The sequence below is a fragment of the Capsicum annuum genome, chromosome 6 (genome assembly GCF_002878395.1).
Source record: "Capsicum annuum cultivar UCD-10X-F1 chromosome 6, UCD10Xv1.1, whole genome shotgun sequence".
Taxonomy (NCBI): domain Eukaryota; kingdom Viridiplantae; phylum Streptophyta; class Magnoliopsida; order Solanales; family Solanaceae; genus Capsicum; species Capsicum annuum.
In genome coordinates, this window is record NC_061116.1 from 130,884,354 (window position 1) to 130,903,633 (window position 19,280).

Below are 19,280 nucleotides of genomic sequence, written 5' to 3' on the forward strand. Positions count from 1 at the left end.
GTTGAGATATTGAAGCATATGACTACATTGAGATTTTGTGATGAATTGCTGAAATTTTCAGATTTCCACATGATTTATAAATCTATATGCTATATATTATGCTTTTGATAAGCTTTAACTTGAAATTGAACTATGGGTTAGTATGCCCTATTTGAGACTTATGAAATTATGAACTCTCGTACTATAAGCACCTATTATTTGAGTATTTTGAGATGGTTGAAAATTGAATTGACCTAATGGTCCGAAAGCTTTGAAATCTACTTTACTATACAAGATTATTGATTTGATTAATGAGTTCGTGGTGAACCATGAGATTGTTCTAAAAGTGAAATTTTTATGAGATGAGCGCAGGTAATCTAAAGGGAGTAGTATTTAGCACCGAGCAGGTAAGTTACTACAGTTTCTTACCCCAGAAACTACGTTCCACCATAGGATGTGAGCCTGGGGCTGATTATATTATGATTATGAGTGGGCTCGAGGCCGAGTTCGTTTAGTGATCAGTAGACCTAAGTTATACTCCTTGGTAAGAGTATGACGCTCCTCCCCAACGTGAGGTCTTTTCCTTAGGAGGACAAAATGTTGGAGTCCATGTAGCTCACATGGTTTATGTCGGTTACTAGAACCTCCCTTGCCTTTCAAACTTCGAAATTAAATGCTTATTTTCCTTTCTTATAAGCTATTTTCCTAAATGGTTGAATTGCAAAGATATTCCCTAATCAAGGTATTGATTTGCGATGAGAAATTTTCTAAAGTGAATGAAATGCCTTCAAGTATGTTTTCAAGTTTTATGATTTCGAATTCCAAGTATATGAGTTTCTATATGATTGTGAAGTGTTGAGCATTGAAGAACTTTTACTCTTTTGAGATCTATGCATAACTTAAAAGTGTGGTTTGAAATCTCTTAGCCTTTGGGCATTGAGAGTAAGATAAGGCTTCTGATTTTGAAGTTAAACAATGATAACTTACGATATTGTGTTACATGCTTTATTCTACATGACTCTTGTTCAAGCTATGTGAGTTATCTCATTATGTATACATGATTTGATTAAACAAAAGATCGTTACTATTTTATACAGATGCATGCACCCCCGCATACTTAGTGCATTCAAAAGTACTGATCCACATATATATCTATGTGATACATTGTCTTATAATATAGGTTCAGGTGCTCAGTCCTAGCCTCACCTGTGATTCTCCGAGTACCTTGACTACTATTTATATAGTGGTGAGTCCTCCTGGTTTGAGGACCGATCTTCAGATGTTTCAGTGTTTTGATAGACTATGTTTTATCTCCAGTTCATTTTGAGTCAGTTGGGGACCTGTCCCAATGGTTCTCTATATTTTGATTTGTAGAAGCTTTGTCAGACTAGTATCATACTTGTGATATGTCTAAAGAGATCAGTATTGTAGTTTTGTTGAGATTTCTCTATGTTGTGGTCATATGAACTAGTTATCCTTTCTTATTTCCTTTCTTGTGATATGGCTATGCGAGTGTTTAGGTTTATCCTTATCTTGAATTGGGTGCTTTTTGGTAGAAATCAGCTCTAAGGGTTAGCTTGGGGCTACTTGTAGCCTTAAGCACCGTGTGACATACCAGGAGGCGATTTTGGGTTGTTACAAACTTGGTATCAGAGCCTAAGGTTCTAAGGAGTCCTAGGTAGTCTGACAAGCCACGTTGAGTAGAGTGTTGATCATCGGTGTGTAGCGCGCCACATCTATGAGCAAGAGGCTATGAGACATTTTAGGTAAAAGTTATTTCTTCTTTCAGATTCTATCATGCCTACAGTTGTCCCTCTTATCTAATGATCCATGCTCTTTTATTTTCAGAAAAAAAATACCAATTCATTCCTAGAATCTCATCGAAATCAACCATATCAAGAACCACAAAATTTGCACAAGTATCATACCTTATAATAGTCACCACATAAGACATATATACCCAATCTACTATTTTAAAAATCACTTATGAGAATAGATACACTCATAGGCACAGGAAAAGCCTCACTAGTTCAACCCTAACTGATTAGCAAAAAAGACCGACACATAAGAATACTTAGAACTTGGGTCAAATAAAATAGAGGTTGGTTAATGACAAACTGAAATTGTACTTATGATCGATATTTGAAGTCTTCGCCTCTAACCTACCAAGAAAGCCATATAGTCCACATCCACCTCCGGACTAGCCACTTGCACATCCACCCACCCTACCTGGATGAGCACATCAACGAGAACCCTAGGGACTACCCCTAATACCTGAAGCACCACTTTTGGCCGATGGCGCCACATCCCTAAGAGTATGTATTAGTTATCCTGACTACTCAACAAAAACACACTGAGGAGGCTCCATAATGATAGCAACCTTGAAAAGCCTCGTACTGGCGAGAAGTACTAGTTGTTTCCGAGGAGGCTCCATGGCTTGAAAACCCAAAATATGAACCCTATGAAATCTGCTAGAGATTTGACCACTATAACTACCATTTCCTGGCTAATGTAAACTATAAGCTGAAGTGCAGCCTGCACGAGTCTACTAGGCTGACTAAATTGTTGTTGTGGCTGACCCCTATTATGGAAACCCATCTCTATACTAAGAACTACTGGAACTACCCTGATGATGGGGCCTTTTATTGATGCCCTTATGGACCTCCTGACATATGCCCTTTAAAGTTCGTGCTTTATCAACAACCTCTAGAAATGGATGACCTAAAGATACTATCAGCTTAGTAGCTACGTGAAGTTGATACCTCAACACCCTAACAAATAATGCACCCTCTCATGCTCGGTATGTAAACCATAACAGCATGTCAGGAAAACTCATGAAATCTTGACTCATACTCTCACACTATCATAAATCCATTCTACAAGTCCGTAAACTTTCCCCTCAATCATTTTTGTATGCTACGGGGCATATACCTCCCTAGGAAAGCTTCGGAGAACTGCGGCCAAGTCATGGGAAGGGACCCAGCTGGTCTACACTCAACAAAATCTCTCTGTCTATCTTTCGTCAACCAATTCACTCTATGCGACTCCACTAGACCGAGGTTATGCAACCTCTCCTGGCAATTGACAAGGAACTTATGTGCATCCTCTCTTAAAGCACCTGAAAACCTCAGCAGACCAAATCTAATGAATATACTCAACTTTTTTTGCTCCTCTGAAATAATAATTGGTCGAGCTGCTATTGACTAAGCAACAATCAACACTGGAAATACCTCTACACAGAGAGTCGCAGTAGTAGGTTGCGCTCCTATACTCTGAATACCCTATGTCGCTTCTTGGGTTGATATCAGCGGTGCACTTTCTAGAATGCTTAATAAGTAGGCCAGAGCATACTGTAGTACCAACATAGCCACGAATTTAAGTAGAATTTGGGTTGGTCCTAACCCATCGATTGATGAGGAGGTAGGTCCTCACAAGTCGCTCTAGATCAATCACAAGCTCTCTTAGTGGCTCTATGTCCTAGCCTCGAGTTGGTGCTACAGCTCGATCCATACCTTGACCTCGGGGTTAATCTCTACCTCAGTCTCTAGTTGGAGCCCTAGCTACCGGTTGGGGCCTCACCCTCAAGTGTTGTAGCCCTCATCCTAACCATATGTGAAAGAGTGAGATTTTTTAAACTAATAGGAATAAGAGCAAACAATAAGGAATCAAAAGGTGAAATTTTCCTTAGAGTGCTCTATAACCTCCCAAAGATAGGATAAGGACGGTATCGTACTGATTGGGACTCTACTAGGCACTCTGCTCTTGAACCAGTAATATTGGTGAACCTAGGTTCTGATACCAAACTGTCACGATTCAAAAGTTCAGGTCATAATGATACCTACTGCAACTCATCAGTAGGTAAGTCGAATCCCTTAGCCTAGAATTATAAGTAACGGACTAACAAGAAGAAGAACCAAAACATAAAATATATAGGCCAAGCATGAAAATAAACATTGGTAACTAGGGGCACACGTATATATACAAGGAGTGAAAGAGTAAAATATACTTGACAACCCCCAAGATCTGGTATCAGTCAGTACAAGCTCCAAAATAGGGAAATTGACTTAAAATTCAAATAAAGTGACCGAGAACCAAACCACCTATCCCAACAAGTCACAAATGAGTTGTAGCAACTATAGGAAAGCATGAAACGCAAAAAATGTGCGAAAATAGAGAAAATGACCTGGAAGGTCATTACATTGTAATATTCAAGTGATTTCTTGTAATAATTATAATATATTTCTCGCTTAGGAGAAATCATAAACAAGCGGGGTAACGATCGTCTAGTCAAAAACAAACGCGGAATGCAAATTTGATAATTTAAACCTTTTAAGAATCTTAATGTTAATATTGCTCTTTTAAATGTAATATGGCTTCATGTCTAATATTTATGAGATCCTTGTGCATTTTCAAACCTATATTTATGCTTCGTCTAGAAGATATTGAGTTTAAGCTGTTGCATAAGAAATTTATCCTTCCACTGCGTCTAGTGACTCTAAAACGTGCTGGAGGGCAGAAATAACCTACAAGTCAAAATTCAACAAGACAATATGAGCAATTTTATACAAGAGAAACTTATTTAGGAAGGTTTGTAAGTGGGTTATTTGGTACGAAGGTTTGTAAGTTGGTAAGAAATGTTGGGTTCAAGGTACATATGTGAATGGAAAATGAAGGGAAAATGGTGGAGGGAAAGAGAGACACCAAATTAGAAAGCGTACTCTTAAATTGGAAAGTTCACTAATTCTCCCACATTGGTAGGAGAAGGGAACTTTAGAGTGTTTTTAATAAGGAACACTAACTCAACATGGATAGTGAGGCAAGAACAAGGTAGTGCCTCCCGCTGTCGTCGCCGTCGCTCACTCAGCTCGGCGTCAGCTTCGGATTTGGATTTGATTTGGATTTGGATTTGGATCGATGAGATCTATCTTTTTAGACTAATTTTATTTTAAACTTGTTTTACAAGTGAAATTTTAATCCAAAAATCTGATAGAATTGTTTTCACCAAGTGCGGCCGTATTTCGGACGCCATGCAAACACATACGCAATGCATCACAGTGGGATACGACCCTTCGAGGGAAAAGGCACACTGTTTCATGTTGTAGGGTGACCTGTGGGCGCATGCAGCGCAGGTACGCGACCTGTGGGCACAGATGTAGCGCAGAAGCTATTGGAATTTGCAAAACGTCACCTGCGCGCGTCCGTAGATCAGGCGCAGGTCCAACACAGACTGGGCGTAGGGATGTGACTGGTACTAAATAGGTGCCTTTCTGCTGAACAAATGCATCCTTTCTGAAATGACACATTAAAGGCTATAAATACCTTATATATTCCTCAGGTATAGACATGATTTTTTACAGCAAAAACACTCTTCTTCTATACAAAAACTCGGTGTGATCATTAAGTTGTTGAGTGAGTTCGACAAATCCAACAATTTGAGGTACCACTATTGTTCGGATTGAAAGTCATTTTATCTTGGGAGGAAGATTCCACAACCTCGGGTACAGTGAGGGAAATCACATATGTGAGGCCGAAGTGGAAGCCGCTTCAAGGAGAATGTTAGTAAAGGTCTATTCTCTAAGCTCTTATGAAACCGGGACGTGTTCATGGCTGAAAAGAACAAAACCGTGACAACCATTAACAGTAAAAGGTTGGTTGTGTGACATGTGTTGTCTAGGTGTATATTAAAGCTCGACGGTTCAAAGATATCAAATCTACCGATTGATCGAGTGCATCCGATGCATGTTCACTATGGAAAGTTCAAAGGGAAACTTACTTATCCAGATGCAATCAGTCTTTGCTAAATGATCACATGCTTGTCCGTATCTTTCTTCAAAAGATAGTCAGTCCCCATTCATGTGGGGGATTATTGGGTTCAAGGTGTATATGTGAATGGAAAATGGAGGGAAAATGGTCGAGGAAAAGAGAGACACCAAATTAGAAAGTGTACTCTTAAATTGAAAAGTTCACTAATCCTCCCACATTTGTAGGAGAAGGGAACTTTGGAGTGTTTTTAATAAGGAACACTAACTCCACATGGATAGTGAGGCAAGAACAAGGTGGTGCCTCGCGTCGTCGTCATCGTCGCTCACTCAGCTCGACTTCGAATTTGGATTTGAATTTGTCAAATGATCGACCGATGAGATATATCTTTTTAGATGAATTTTATTTGAAACTTGTTTTACAAGTGAAATTTTAATCCAAAAATCTAATAGAATTATTTTCTCCAAATGTGGGCGCATTTCGGACGCCATGCAAATGCATACGCAATGCATCACGAAGGGATGCGGCCCTTCGAAGGAAAAGGCACATTGTTTTGCGCTGTAAGGTGACCTACGGGCATAGTTATAGCGCAAAAGCTACTGGAATTTGCAAAACGTCACCTGCGGCCGCAGATCAGGCGCAGGTCTAACACAGACTGGGCGTAAGGACGTGACTGCTACTGAATAGGTGTCTTTCTGCTGAACTAATACATCCTTTCTGAAAGGACACATTAAAGGCTATAAATACCTAATATATCTTTCAAATATAGACATGATTTTTTATAGCAAAAACACTCTTCTTCTATACAAAAACTCTATGTGATCATTAAGCTGTTGAGTGGGTTCGACGAATCCAACAATTTAAAGTACTGCTATTATTCGGATTGAAAGTCATTTTATCCTGGGAGAAAGATTTCACAACCTCAGGTACAGTGAGGAAAATTATTCCTTAAGGACACTCCGTGAAGTCGGAAAACTTGGCTTTACATTTCTGTTTCATCTCATTTTTGAAAAATAACACACTTCTTGGATAGATTACTTTTAATCTTGTGTTGAAGGTGTTAAGGAACTTCACAAGTGTTCTTATCTTAGACTCGAACTTGTGTTCATGTTGTTGTTGCTTATATACAGAGTACCCAAAAATATTGTAGATAACAAGAAATACATGCATTTGCACGTTCAACATTATTTAATGCTACAACAATCTGTATACATAAAACACCTTATTCAGCGGCCTCCGTAACTGTTTTATCACTTGCATTAAAATTACTATATTTAGTCCTTCCCCATAGAACCTGGAACAAATGACGATGCAACTTTAGAATTAAGAACCTTGTATATTTAAATCAAGAGATGGAGACTCTTCTAGCTTTTGGAAAGCTCCATCCAGGCTGCAAACTTGAATGATGAATTTAACGCTTGAAGTGCCAGAGGGAACTAGAAGATCAGATACATAAAATGCTTCAACTTCTGCAACTCCCAGGAACTCCTGGACTAGTGGAAGTGACCCATTTGTTTCTGCAATTGAGAGAACAGGTTGTTTCGTGACATAGATATAGTACTTGGGGAATAGGTGAGTTTTCCCGTCTTTCAATTTCCAAACAAGCTTGACATTAAGTTTCTTGGAGCCATGAGACGCGGAAGACGACCATTTAGTGAAATTACCATCCACGAGCCACGAAGTTGATGGTGGGAAGTCGGAATTCAGTGTACAACTATTTATTGCAAGATGACCAAGCACTGCATGATATTCCGATGGAGAAAACGGCACAGTTTTACCTTGACCTACTTTCTTGTGAACTTCGGGTCTTAATTTATAGCATACAGCATGGATTTTTGTTAACATGTATCCTTCCATTGCTATACTACTTTCTTGTATGACCCATGATGGTTCAGTCTCTGCTTTAGTAACACGATGAGGCATTATAACATTGTCAAAATGTCTAACAAAATGACCCATAGTCAGCAAAGAGTCTCCCGAAGCAAGTAATACTGATCTTTGCTCCCTGATGGCAGAAGTGAACTCAAGAGACAAGCCCAACAGAGAGTTTCCATTTGATTTTACCTGCATTAAAGCATATCAGATGATAAATGAACAAGTACAAGGGAAACAACATACATGGATCCCATCACGACATGAACTTCTCATAATTTCTGCAGAAGTTGGGCCATTTGGAGGGTTAAGGATGAATCCATATGAAAAAAGGAGAGTATTCAGCTGCCAGCCCCCAAGGGTAGAATTTTTTTGGTAAGGTCCCTAAGGGTAGAAATCGACAATTCAGAGTCAGAATTTTGACATTGGACACTTGAAAAGATAGAATACAAAATTTAACATAGGTACACATTCTTTGGAAAAGACCTGTATATTATAATTTAGTAGAGCAAGGTAAGATATCTATCCTTGTGGAGTGAATTTTATCACCTAGATAAATTTATCACCAAGGATTACATTATTACAGGGCCCTGAGAAACAACACAGCACTACTCTCAGGTGGACACCAAACAACTGGCCTTAGTAGTATAATTCCCCTCCACAAGAGAGGTAACAAGTCTTTCTAAAAGGAGTTATCTGGTTGGTGAAAATTATCAGTATGTGGCGTACAGAATATGTAAAATTATCAGTATGTGAAGTACAGAATAAGTAAAAAACTTCAACTACTATTATCCCAAAGAAAAAGGTGGCGTACAGAATATGTAAAATTAAGAGGTGAATCTGCTAACTGAAGCTTCCCTTCAAACAACCTTGCTGAGAATTGAAAATCATCATCAAGTGTTCCATTGAATGTTAGGTTCCCTCCTCCGTTATAAGATGGCTCCTTGATACTGCCACATCCAAGTATAGGTCAAATCCAATGCAGATAATCAGTTCCCACATCAAAACATTGAACAGAAACGTACACCAGCTAGAAACAATTATGAACAAAAGCATGCACATAAAACCCCAATATGTATGTACACATGAATTACATACACACGCGCGCGTGCATTTATCTCTCTCTCTCTCTCTAAATATATATACATATATATATATATATATATATATATATATATATATATATAAAAGAGAGAGTGAGAGTGAGAGGTATATTTCGCTATCATGCCAAATGAATGTCGAAGGTCAGCAATCTACCCACTTGTCTTTCCATTATCTACACCCCTAAAATACCCTTGCCAATTCATTACTCGAAAGAAATTTTTGAACATTAATTTTACTCATATTTTCTCGTTGTCTATTTTATCCATGTTCTTTAAGAATTCAGTCCGGTTAGTTGCATTGTTTTGTCTGAATTTTGGGCCGACCTGTCTCCTGTTGGTGTCTTAATTTGTGTTGCTGGGTCAGCTCATTATTCTCATATGTTGTTTGGTCATTTCCGGTGGGTTTTCTATTGGCAATTAAGGCCGCTTTTGCTGGTCAGTGAGCAGCTCCTATTTTGTCGTTTGATGCTATTTGTTTGGGTGAAAGTCTGCAGCAAGCCTAAGCTTTGTTTATCAATTCTGGCGGTTAAAGTTCTGGTGAGTGACTGAGGCTATTTTTGGTTTATCTGTTTCAATATTGTTTTGTGATTGACAACTGGAGCACCTGATATATTTGATACAAGTTTCCAATGATCAACCGTAGGCATGGATGATTTTTGATGGAACATGAGCCATCATTAGAAGTGATAAGCAAGGTGGGTGAAAATGGAAGCTAATGGTAGAGCAGGATATGTGTTTATATATAAAAATATAAATAGGGTTTTGCTAACTTACTACATGAAGGCGGTAGGTTCGCAATGTCCCCACCACTTTTCGATTCTCCAAAGTGTCCTTATTATTTTCTGCCAACACATTAAATGCCAGGACCATTTTGTCTTTCACCAAGATCCTTCCATTCATTCTCCTTCAATTCTCACCCAGACTCTTGGTGAAGAACAATAAACAATCTGAGCTTCATCTCCCAACGGGTCTCCAGAGCTTTATCCCAAAATTTTCTTTTTTCAATTGGGTAATCAGCAACTAATTGACATATGCTGGATTATAAATGCATCAGTAACGAGATTAAAAGTCAAATATTAGTTTATGGTGGTTACTGATTTCCATCATTGTTCCGAATTGCAAGATGGACCTCCATATGTTTGGCATGCAAGTTGAATTAAAAAGGCATCCACAATTTTTGATGGTTTCTAATTACCGCAACTAAAGAGATTCAAGATCAAACTAAGGCTTCCCTCTTTTCTATTACTCCTAGATATGAAAGAGGACGAAAAGAGATAAAGAGGAAGGAGCAAAGTCACCTGGAGGAAAGAAATGGGAGGAGTTTGATGAGGAAAGAAATAGACCAGTAGCCGGAGAAAGAAACAAAGGGGGACTACTCGTGGGCGAAGAGGAAAAATAACTAGGGCGGCTGATTAAGAAGAGGATTCAGGTGTTTAAACTTCTCTTGTTGAAAAACCCAAAAATGTTGCTGTTAAAAGATGGGAATGTGTTTAAAAGGATAGAAAAGGGAAAATGGGTACAATGCTAACCTACTAGCTTCGTGTAGTAGACTAGCAAGACCCATATATGTGTGCGCGTGTGTGTAGAGAGACAGACAGAGAGAGAGAGGGAGAACCATGGTAGATATAAGAGTTATGAGATGGACGGGGTGCTAGGTGGGGTTTGATTTCTATGAAGATTAACTCTAGAGGTATTCTTCCTGGTGATTAGTCATGACCACCAGTAGGGAAAAGCAAACAACATTTTAAACACAAAAAGAATAGACATGCTGCTCATACATCCTGCAACCTGCAAACATGGAAGTAGCTCCGATTCCCACAAAATGAGATGTGAATGTTCGGTTTGCTTATGCTCGTCCACCAAGCCAAACGAAAAGAGAAATAACAGATGATTTTCCAGTGAGAGAATTGCTAAAAGGAGATTTGAGAACTGCAGGGACTAAACTTTCTGAAAGAGAAAAAAAGTAAGAAAGATTACTTTTGTGGGTTTGCTAAAAAATGACCCCAGGTCTCAACAGAAGGTAACTGGAAATGGAAGGTAGCTGGAGATTGGTCATTGGGGAAATATTTTTGTTGAAAGGCGAAAATGTGCCTACTGTTAATGAGAATGTGGGGACACTAAGGAGAACCAAAGAGTAGGTAAGTTGCTAACCTACTAATAAATTTATGCAGCAGTACAGCAAAACCAGACAGCTTTCAGCTGAGTTGCTGCTTAAATGCTCTAAAAGTTCTGAGTTGCTGAACTGCTGGGCTTCATTCATTATCAACTCATAGGCATTTCATCAAAACAAAGGGCACGTCTTGTTATCTCAAATGAAGCTGCTGGCAGAAAATGCATTAGGTCTCAGAGAGACAATTTAGGTGTACCAATGTCTCAAACTTTTCTAATCTAGAGCAGCATTGCAATGGAGGAGCGCAAAGAGACTCTACAATTACATGTCCGTGTGGTCCAACTTTTTGCATTTTTTACATCTATGATGGCATATGTAAAAAGATTTACACATTAGACATTTTTTCTCCTGAATTCAAGTGTTGAATGCTTCACATAAGACTTTATATGTGATATATCATCAAATTGAAACAAGGGACTACCACTGACAGAAAACAAAGTCAGGAAGATTGAAAACTAAATGTAATAAGCACAGAAACTTACTCAACAACAACTTTGAGATGTCCTCCAGTAGATTTCCCAGAGAACTCCAGGAAAGGCTGAGATGAAAGTGTATATATTAGCAAGGGTAAGAAGTTTGTAGAAGGGAATGGATTATCTTTGTGATGACATGGTAAAGTATAGAATCTAAGAGTTAAAGTAACATCAGTACACTTATAAACATATTAGGAATTACGTAGATTGCAACTGACAAACCTTTTCAGATATTCAATTATTTTACTTAGTGCTGTGGTTAAAGAATTAATTTTCGCAAACGAAACTCAAGGATGATATTTCACAAGGTGAAGGCAAATTCAAGTAGAGAACAACAGCTAGGAAATATCAGCTGTGTTGTCAGTTCTTGTCACTTACACTCGTACCAAACTTATAATCTTTCAAAAAATTAATCTGAAGAGCAAATCATATGGTGCAAAACATCCCCGTGAAACTGAATGTTGCTGACACTAATGACATGTGGAAGACATGATTAGCATGTCTCTGTAAAAGACTTCCAGAAATTAATGAAACACAGTTTGTGCCTAATTGCATGAACACTTTCTAGCCTTGCAAAAGCGCTCCAAGTGAACATCTCAGAGACACCATTAACTATGGGAAACTGTGATGCCCAAATAAAGCAGAAACAAGGTTACAGAAAAGTCTTTTGACAATAAAAGTGATATTATGCAAAACTGGAAAGTAAATGAAACGATCTGAACATACATATTAGCAGTAGGAACTGTACACCAGAAAAATTAATTAAATTGTCTATAATGATTGTAACATGTAAAAATTTGGAGTTTAATGCTTTGTCCTAGATCACAGAGAACAACTACATTAAACAGAAAGTTTCTCAAAAAATGGAACTCCAACAAATTAGTACTGCATTTGATAACAGATAAATATCGAAATAAAAACATACGGGTACAAGAAGACACCTGAAAGCTTTGGGAAGAAATGTTGTTCCAAGGAGTCTGTGATATTTGCTTTCCATCGACAGAAACCTGATAACCATGACCCTGATGATGATAACATGGATATTAGCGGGCATTGCACCTCATGGACTTTTTGAATTAGAAAACATTTTGATCGCCACAGCCTTCCCCCTGTTATTCATAAACAGTAATAGAAGCACCTTTGGACCATGATGGGTACCCTTTTGGGTTTTGGGAGACTTTCAGTACTTGACAATTTTATCAGATGCCCCTTGAAATTAAGTTACACCTTTCTGCATATGCATTTCATGGCATCTTCAGCTTGAAGCTTCACATTGAACCATTTAAACATGCTTTTATCTCTGTTGCTAATCAAATTAATTAAAATACGACGACATACTTAATTACCTCTATCTGCCCTACAGGAACCACCCATAATGGTCTTGGCTCTTCTTTTCACTCTTGAACCATCATTATTTGCTTCTTGAAATTCAAGATAAACATGTTTCTAAAAGTGCAAAAGTTGCTAAGCACACTGGTTACTGCTCTAAGTGAACTATTCAACAAAAAGTTTAAACATAACAAGTACTTCAAAATAGGGAACGTGCAGAGACAACCCACCTTGGCATTGATAGGAAGAAGATACAATCATACAAGCAATAATATGCATCTTAGTTTGTAAAAAGATGGAGGAAACTCAAAACAAGGTTATGAAAACAAACAAGCTCAGGCCATACCTGATCAAAGTTCGAGTAGAATGGAAGAGTTTGGGGGTAATTTTGTGAAATATCCCATGATCTTTCTACAAGTTCCCACCAACTGCATGTTAAAGCATTTAATTGTGATATGGTTAACCGAAAGCATATATTACTTTTCAATAGCCAAAAAGGGCAGTGTAATCAATTGCAGATATGATAATGCAGCAATATAAACAAAATCTGCCAAGATACTCAATGCAGTTCAGAGGCATACATTCATAAAGTTGCATAAAATCTCCTCAGATTGTCCCATTTTATGTGACATAGTTTGATTGGAGAAATCAATTTAAATTGTATATGATAGCCCCATAATAGCAGAAAAATATTAAACTTAGCTGTTGAAAATTAGTTCAACAGGGAAGCATCCCTCATGGCGAGAAACTCTAAATTACTTGAATGTAACTTCTATATAGTAGTATTATTTTGGAAGTTCATAAAACTTTTGAAACATTTTAAAATATAATATGCCTTGTAGATTTAAATGAAGAGACTTCCATTTTCGGCTTGGTCACTCAAAATTACTAAGAAATGGAGAAACTTCCATTTTTGCCTTGGCAATGTGAGTAATCTATTGGACCTCATCTTCCACATTGCTGGCAGGGTAGGTGTGGGTCTATCATTTGCCAAGGAAAGACCAATCGAAAAGAAGGATATTTGATTTTTTTCAAATAACTAAAAACACACACGAATATCCAGGTGGTGGAGAGGGTGGTCGCTACATGAAAAGAAATTAAACCATGGAAATCAGGATACGTAAATATTGTGAATCTTTAACAATAATCTGAGGAGTAATCTTTAGTGGAAAGTATACTCTTTTAGAGTAAAGCATTTAAGAGATATTATCGCAGGCGGTGCAGGACCGGTTCTGTGCAGTCTGAAAGTCAGGTAGCTGTTTCGTCTCATACACCCATCCAGGAGCAAATATGGCTGCTGACACATTATCCATCTTAATCACATCAAGTGCCAAATTTGTCTGCATAAAAAGGACATGATTTTAGAAGTAAATAGTTCTTTTAACAAGTGATTTAAGAAAATGAAGCAACACGGCCTATATGAAAAGTTAAAACTAGTGATCTGGAGTTAGCTTCTTTTTTTTTTTAGAAGGTAATATTTATTTGGACTTAAAAGAGTTAGTTTTTAACAATGATATGCATCTTACTGCCAACTTCCGAAACTAACTATTGCTAAGATACACACTGAAACTAAAACCTTACATCCATGAATTAGCATCCTCCTTCCGTAACTATTATATAAAGATCCCAAAATGGCTAAAAGAAGGTCTAAGTATCTAAACAATCAGACAATGCAAGTGTTCTCTAACAAACTTGAAAGTGACGCACATTGTTTTAAGTCACTGAACTAGTTGAAAAAGAAACAAACACATAAATGGCAATTTCATTTTGTCCATTATAGCAGCATAAAACACAAATTATATATATACATACATTTTTCTGCATGTGTGTACGATCCACTTTTTTGTGAAAAATTACGAAAGTTTAGAACAACAATAGCATACCCAGTGTCTTCCAACAAAGTGGGGTCTGGCGAGGGTAAAGTGTATGGAATTCAAACCACTACTACAGATGAAGTAGAGAGGCTGTTTCCAATAGACTCCCGGATCAGGTGATAACAGTATAACAAACAAAACACATAAAAACAAACAACATAATGGGATAACACACCGCTAGTTAATAAAAGAAACAAGACACCCACAACGTAATACTTTAAAGTATCTATTCGAAATCACAAACATCACCAAAATACTACAAATAAGAAATTACAAGAAACTACAGGTACAGATACAAACAAAGCACTCCTCCCTACTATTACTCCTCCCTACTATTACTAACCCTCTACCCTAATTAGCGTCCTCCACACTTTCCTATCAAGGATAGTGTCCTTCGTAAGCTATAACTGATCCATGTCATGCCTAATCACTTCCCACCAATATTTCTTCGGCCTACCTCTACCCCGTCTATAACCATCCATAATCAGCCTGTCACACCTCCGTACAGAAGCACCCGTACACGTCATCATCACATGTCCGAATCATCGCAACCTCACTTCACACATCTAGTGTTCCACCTAAGTCACTCCCACTTTCTCTCGAATAATCTCATTTCTAACTCTATCTCTCCTGGTAAGACAACACACAACATCCTCATCTCCGCCACCTTCAACTTTTGGATGTAGGAGTTCTTAACTGGTCAACACTCCACTCCATACAACATAGCCAGTCGGACTGCACTCTATAGAACTTATCTTTAAGCTTAGGAGGCACCTTCTGATCATAAAAGACTCCTAAAGCGAGCCTCCATTTCAACCACCTTGCAACAATACGGTGCATGACATCCTCTTCAGTTCTTCCATTCCCCTCAAACATAAACCCAAGATAATTGAAACTATCACTCTAATCGAATGGCTGATAATCCAACTTCACTACCACATCAGCTTCATGCATCAAATCACTGATCTTGCATTCCAAGTTTTCCATCTTGGTCCTACTCAACCTAAACCTTTTAGACTCGAGGGTCTAACTCTAAACCTCCAACTTATCATTAACTCCTCCCGGGTCTCGTCAATTAGTACAACATCATCAACAAATAACATACACCACGGCACATGATTCAAAGATGATTTGAGAAATAGATGAAAATGTGATGAGAATCTTTCAAGAAAACTAACACGATAGACACTTCATCAGGTAATTTTGGAAGTTCACTAAAATCATAGAACTTGGTAGGTCCAGTACTTGTGTTAGAATGATGAGTAAGACTCATGTAGCCAATTTTGAATTATGTTGTAATATAGAAGGTTGTTGATGATTTATGAGGTTTAACAACTCTTAATTGTTAAAGATAAGTTCTAAAGAGTGGTGGTTAGACCGGCTTTGTTGTATGGGGCAGAGTGTTGATTAATCACGAACTGCCATGTTCAAAAAATGCAATGATGCTGAGGATATCCACGACAGGCGGGAGTGGGCTCCATAGAGGACAAGCTGAGGGAAGCAACATTGAGATGGTTTGGGTATGTGAAGAAGAAGTCCCAGACGCGGCAATAAGGATGTGTGAGAGGTTGGATATAGCCAGTACGAGGAGAGGTAGAGGTATGCCGAGGAAGTATTGGGGAGAGATGATTAGACAGGACAGGATGCAACCTTAGCTTACCAAGGAGGCGAGGACATGACTTTAGATAGAAGGGTATAAAGGTCGCGGATTAGGATAGAAGGTTAGTAGGTAGTGAGTTTTGTCTCGCTTCTCTGCGAGATTAGGTTTGGTGGGAGTATGGTAGCACGGTGTCTGTCATAATAGTAGTCGTATACTTGTAGTTTCTTGCTTTTGATATCTGGTTACCATCTGTTGTCTATTTTGCTTCAGCTACCACATTATTTCACCATTTTTACCATCCTTTTCTGTATGCTTTGTATTGCTTCCCTTATTATTTGACATGTTTTCTTCACTACCATACTTACTTTTTCATCACTGCTTGATCTGTTACACTCGTAGTAAAGCTAAAATTCTGGTTAATAGACATTTTTAGGTCGAATATCAGATATTTCTTTAATCTATCGATAAATAGAGTAATAAGACCCAATCCTCTTCCCTTGAATAACAAAGATGCAAACAAGGACTTCTTACTAATAAAGATCCCAAACAAGATAACACCATAAATTTTCAAATATTTCTGTCAATATCAAACAGTATAAAACATTAACTTACAACATAAATGAGAAAACGATGATATGGATTATGTATTTAGCATTAATAAAAACGAGCATACAGGATGAGGAAATCTTTATTTCCCATACATGTTCTACAAACTCACCGTCCATTGTCCACCACCATAAGTGTTTCTTCCAAAGACATCAATTCCCATGTAAACATCAAACTTCCTGTCACCGGCAACCTCAGCCGAATGCTTAGGATAATTCTCCTGTAAGTATATAAGAAAACAGGTTTTAGCAATTATTATTATTATTAACCTGGGAATAAAAATTAAGTAGGAGAAAGTACCCGCCAAGTGTAGTTTACAAATATACCATCAGATATATCAAAAAAAGGCTTATTTTTTGCATTTAGTTGATCTTGCCAGCTAAGGTTCCCATCAATTGTGACGCTATCATACCTGTAGCATCAGCATAAGAAAAAACAATTATGCTGTTTTTTCACTTTGAAGATATGGTTTATTTCATGATATTACCACAGGACCAAAGACCTCGGAGCAGAAAGAAAGAACAATTATGCTGCTTTTAACTTTGAAGAGAGAATTTCTTTCATGAAATTACCATATGACCAAAGATCCAGGGACAAGGGAATGCATGGATTGAGTTAAGTGGCTGACAAACTCTTTCAGGTTAGAAATTTGCTCGACATCCAAGGAAACTTCCATATTGACCTGAAAGCAAGATATTTGAAAAAGGAAAAAGAAGGATTCTGTTATAAGACACTGTTATGCAAACTATGACATGATAAACTCATTTCTTGATGAATTTTTACTGGAAAGCAGTTAGGAATTTATGCCTATATGACTATACTTGCCCTGTTTCAGAAACAAGTATTTCTCTAAAGATTTTTACTTTATAGAAATTTGTCCCATTCTTCAATTTCCAAATATGTTACTAACCAGAAAACTAATTTTTCTCCTCTGATATAGGGAAAAATCCTCTAGACTACTATTCCAGAAAGGATAACAAAGGAGGATTTACATTGGAAAAGGAAAAATCACTTTTCCAGTCTAACGGACATATCTAAAATAAAGGGAATCAGAAATTTCATGCTATGAATGTAAAGATTTGGCATCAAGTTTTGAAATTAGGAAATGTAAGAGAAGAATAAGAAAGGTGAAGGGCCTGAAGGCCTATCAGACTTCTAAATCAATTGCTTACCAGCCATCCGTCAAAGCCTAAGGCAGCAGCAAGCTCACTTAACTGCTCTGCATACATCTGAGCTGATTTCTGTGATGACAGTAATTTGTTGGCAAGAAGTTTCCCTTCATCCCACTCCATGATAAAAGTTCCCAATACCTTACAATAAATGAAAGTCAAGCTCAATGGAGAGTGAAGAAGTGACCACGTGTTGAAAGAGCAGATGAATGAATCAACATAATTGGAAAAAATTAGATAATCAATCAACCACAACGCAACCCCAAATTAGTTGAGGTTGTGTACGAATCATCTTTTGCATTTCACTCTCTTCAGGTTTCGTTCAACATAATTGGAGAAATTAAGAAAATTTCCAAAGCTTAGTACTTTTAATTCTACGGTCGGAAAAATAAATAAGAAGAATGAGCTCCTAAATTCATATTTAAGGACGCATCCTATTCTACTCCAACATGTACAAGTAACAGCCTAAATTTTGCATTACTTCAAGTCAGATAATACTCAATATCTGCTCACAAGTCACATCACAACATTATTCGATAAGAATTGTTTACTCTGATACCTTCACTCCATGCTTGTGAGCAGTATTAGTCCAACAGGGAGGCGGCAGAGTAACCAAAGAATGTGAGAAATAGACGAATACATCAATTAAATACCAATGCCATATAGCATAAGCATCAGGGTTATTTCCTCCTTGTATCCACTTATCGTCAAGATATCCTCCAGCCATGTCGTGGCACACCAGAAGCCTAGGCCTTTTTGGTAGTTCATTGGCGGCGTAAGGCGGCAGCTTTACAGACGCTTTATTGAAGGGAAAGTGAAAAGAATTGAAATAGGATCTCGACTCAAGTTCTTCCAGCGTTTTCAACGGGTAAGATACAGGATTCGAAGGTTCCAAAGGATCAAACGGCGGAGGATCATCGGGGGGAGGATTTCCGTCCATGGGATTAACTTTAGAGAGCAGAAAGAAGAAGGAATTGAGAATAGACTTGAGAGAAGCTAGGGTTTGGGGATGATGTGATTTGAAGTAGGAGCGATAGTTGAATCTCATCGAGAAAAAAGAGCCAGAAGGGCTTCCAAAGTTTCCAATTAAAAATAAGGGGACAAATGGTGCCACATACTTGTCCCTTAGAAGATTTGTCTTTGAACAATTGAGATAGTTATTAGATAACTACATTAATTTTTTGAATAATTTTGCGTAGTTGTCAAATAACTTCTCTCAATTATTGAATAATTGTACCTAGTTGTTGAACAATTTGTGCAGTTGTTGAACAACTTTGATAATTATTGAACAACTTCGTAAAGTTGTCGAACAACTATCAAAGTTGTTCTACAATTGGGACAAGTT

General features: G+C 37.8%; 1 protein-coding gene across 1 annotated transcript; it reads right to left on the reverse strand.

Annotated features, from left to right (window-relative positions):
• Positions 1-6,871: 6,871 nt before the first annotated feature.
• Positions 6,872-19,056, reverse strand: LOC107873290 (cytosolic endo-beta-N-acetylglucosaminidase 1). Its single transcript, XM_016720076.2, has 11 exons — positions 18,495-19,056; positions 17,939-18,076; positions 17,339-17,448; positions 17,067-17,178; positions 16,879-16,986; positions 13,914-14,026; positions 13,033-13,114; positions 12,299-12,379; positions 11,367-11,422; positions 8,426-8,561; positions 6,872-7,803 (listed from the first exon to the last, which is right to left on the reverse strand). The coding sequence occupies exons 1-11, from the start codon at positions 18,981-18,983 to the stop codon at positions 7,063-7,065; spliced, it is 2,166 nt and encodes a 721-aa protein (XP_016575562.1). The 5' UTR covers positions 18,984-19,056; the 3' UTR covers positions 6,872-7,062.
• Positions 19,057-19,280: the final 224 nt, after the last annotated feature.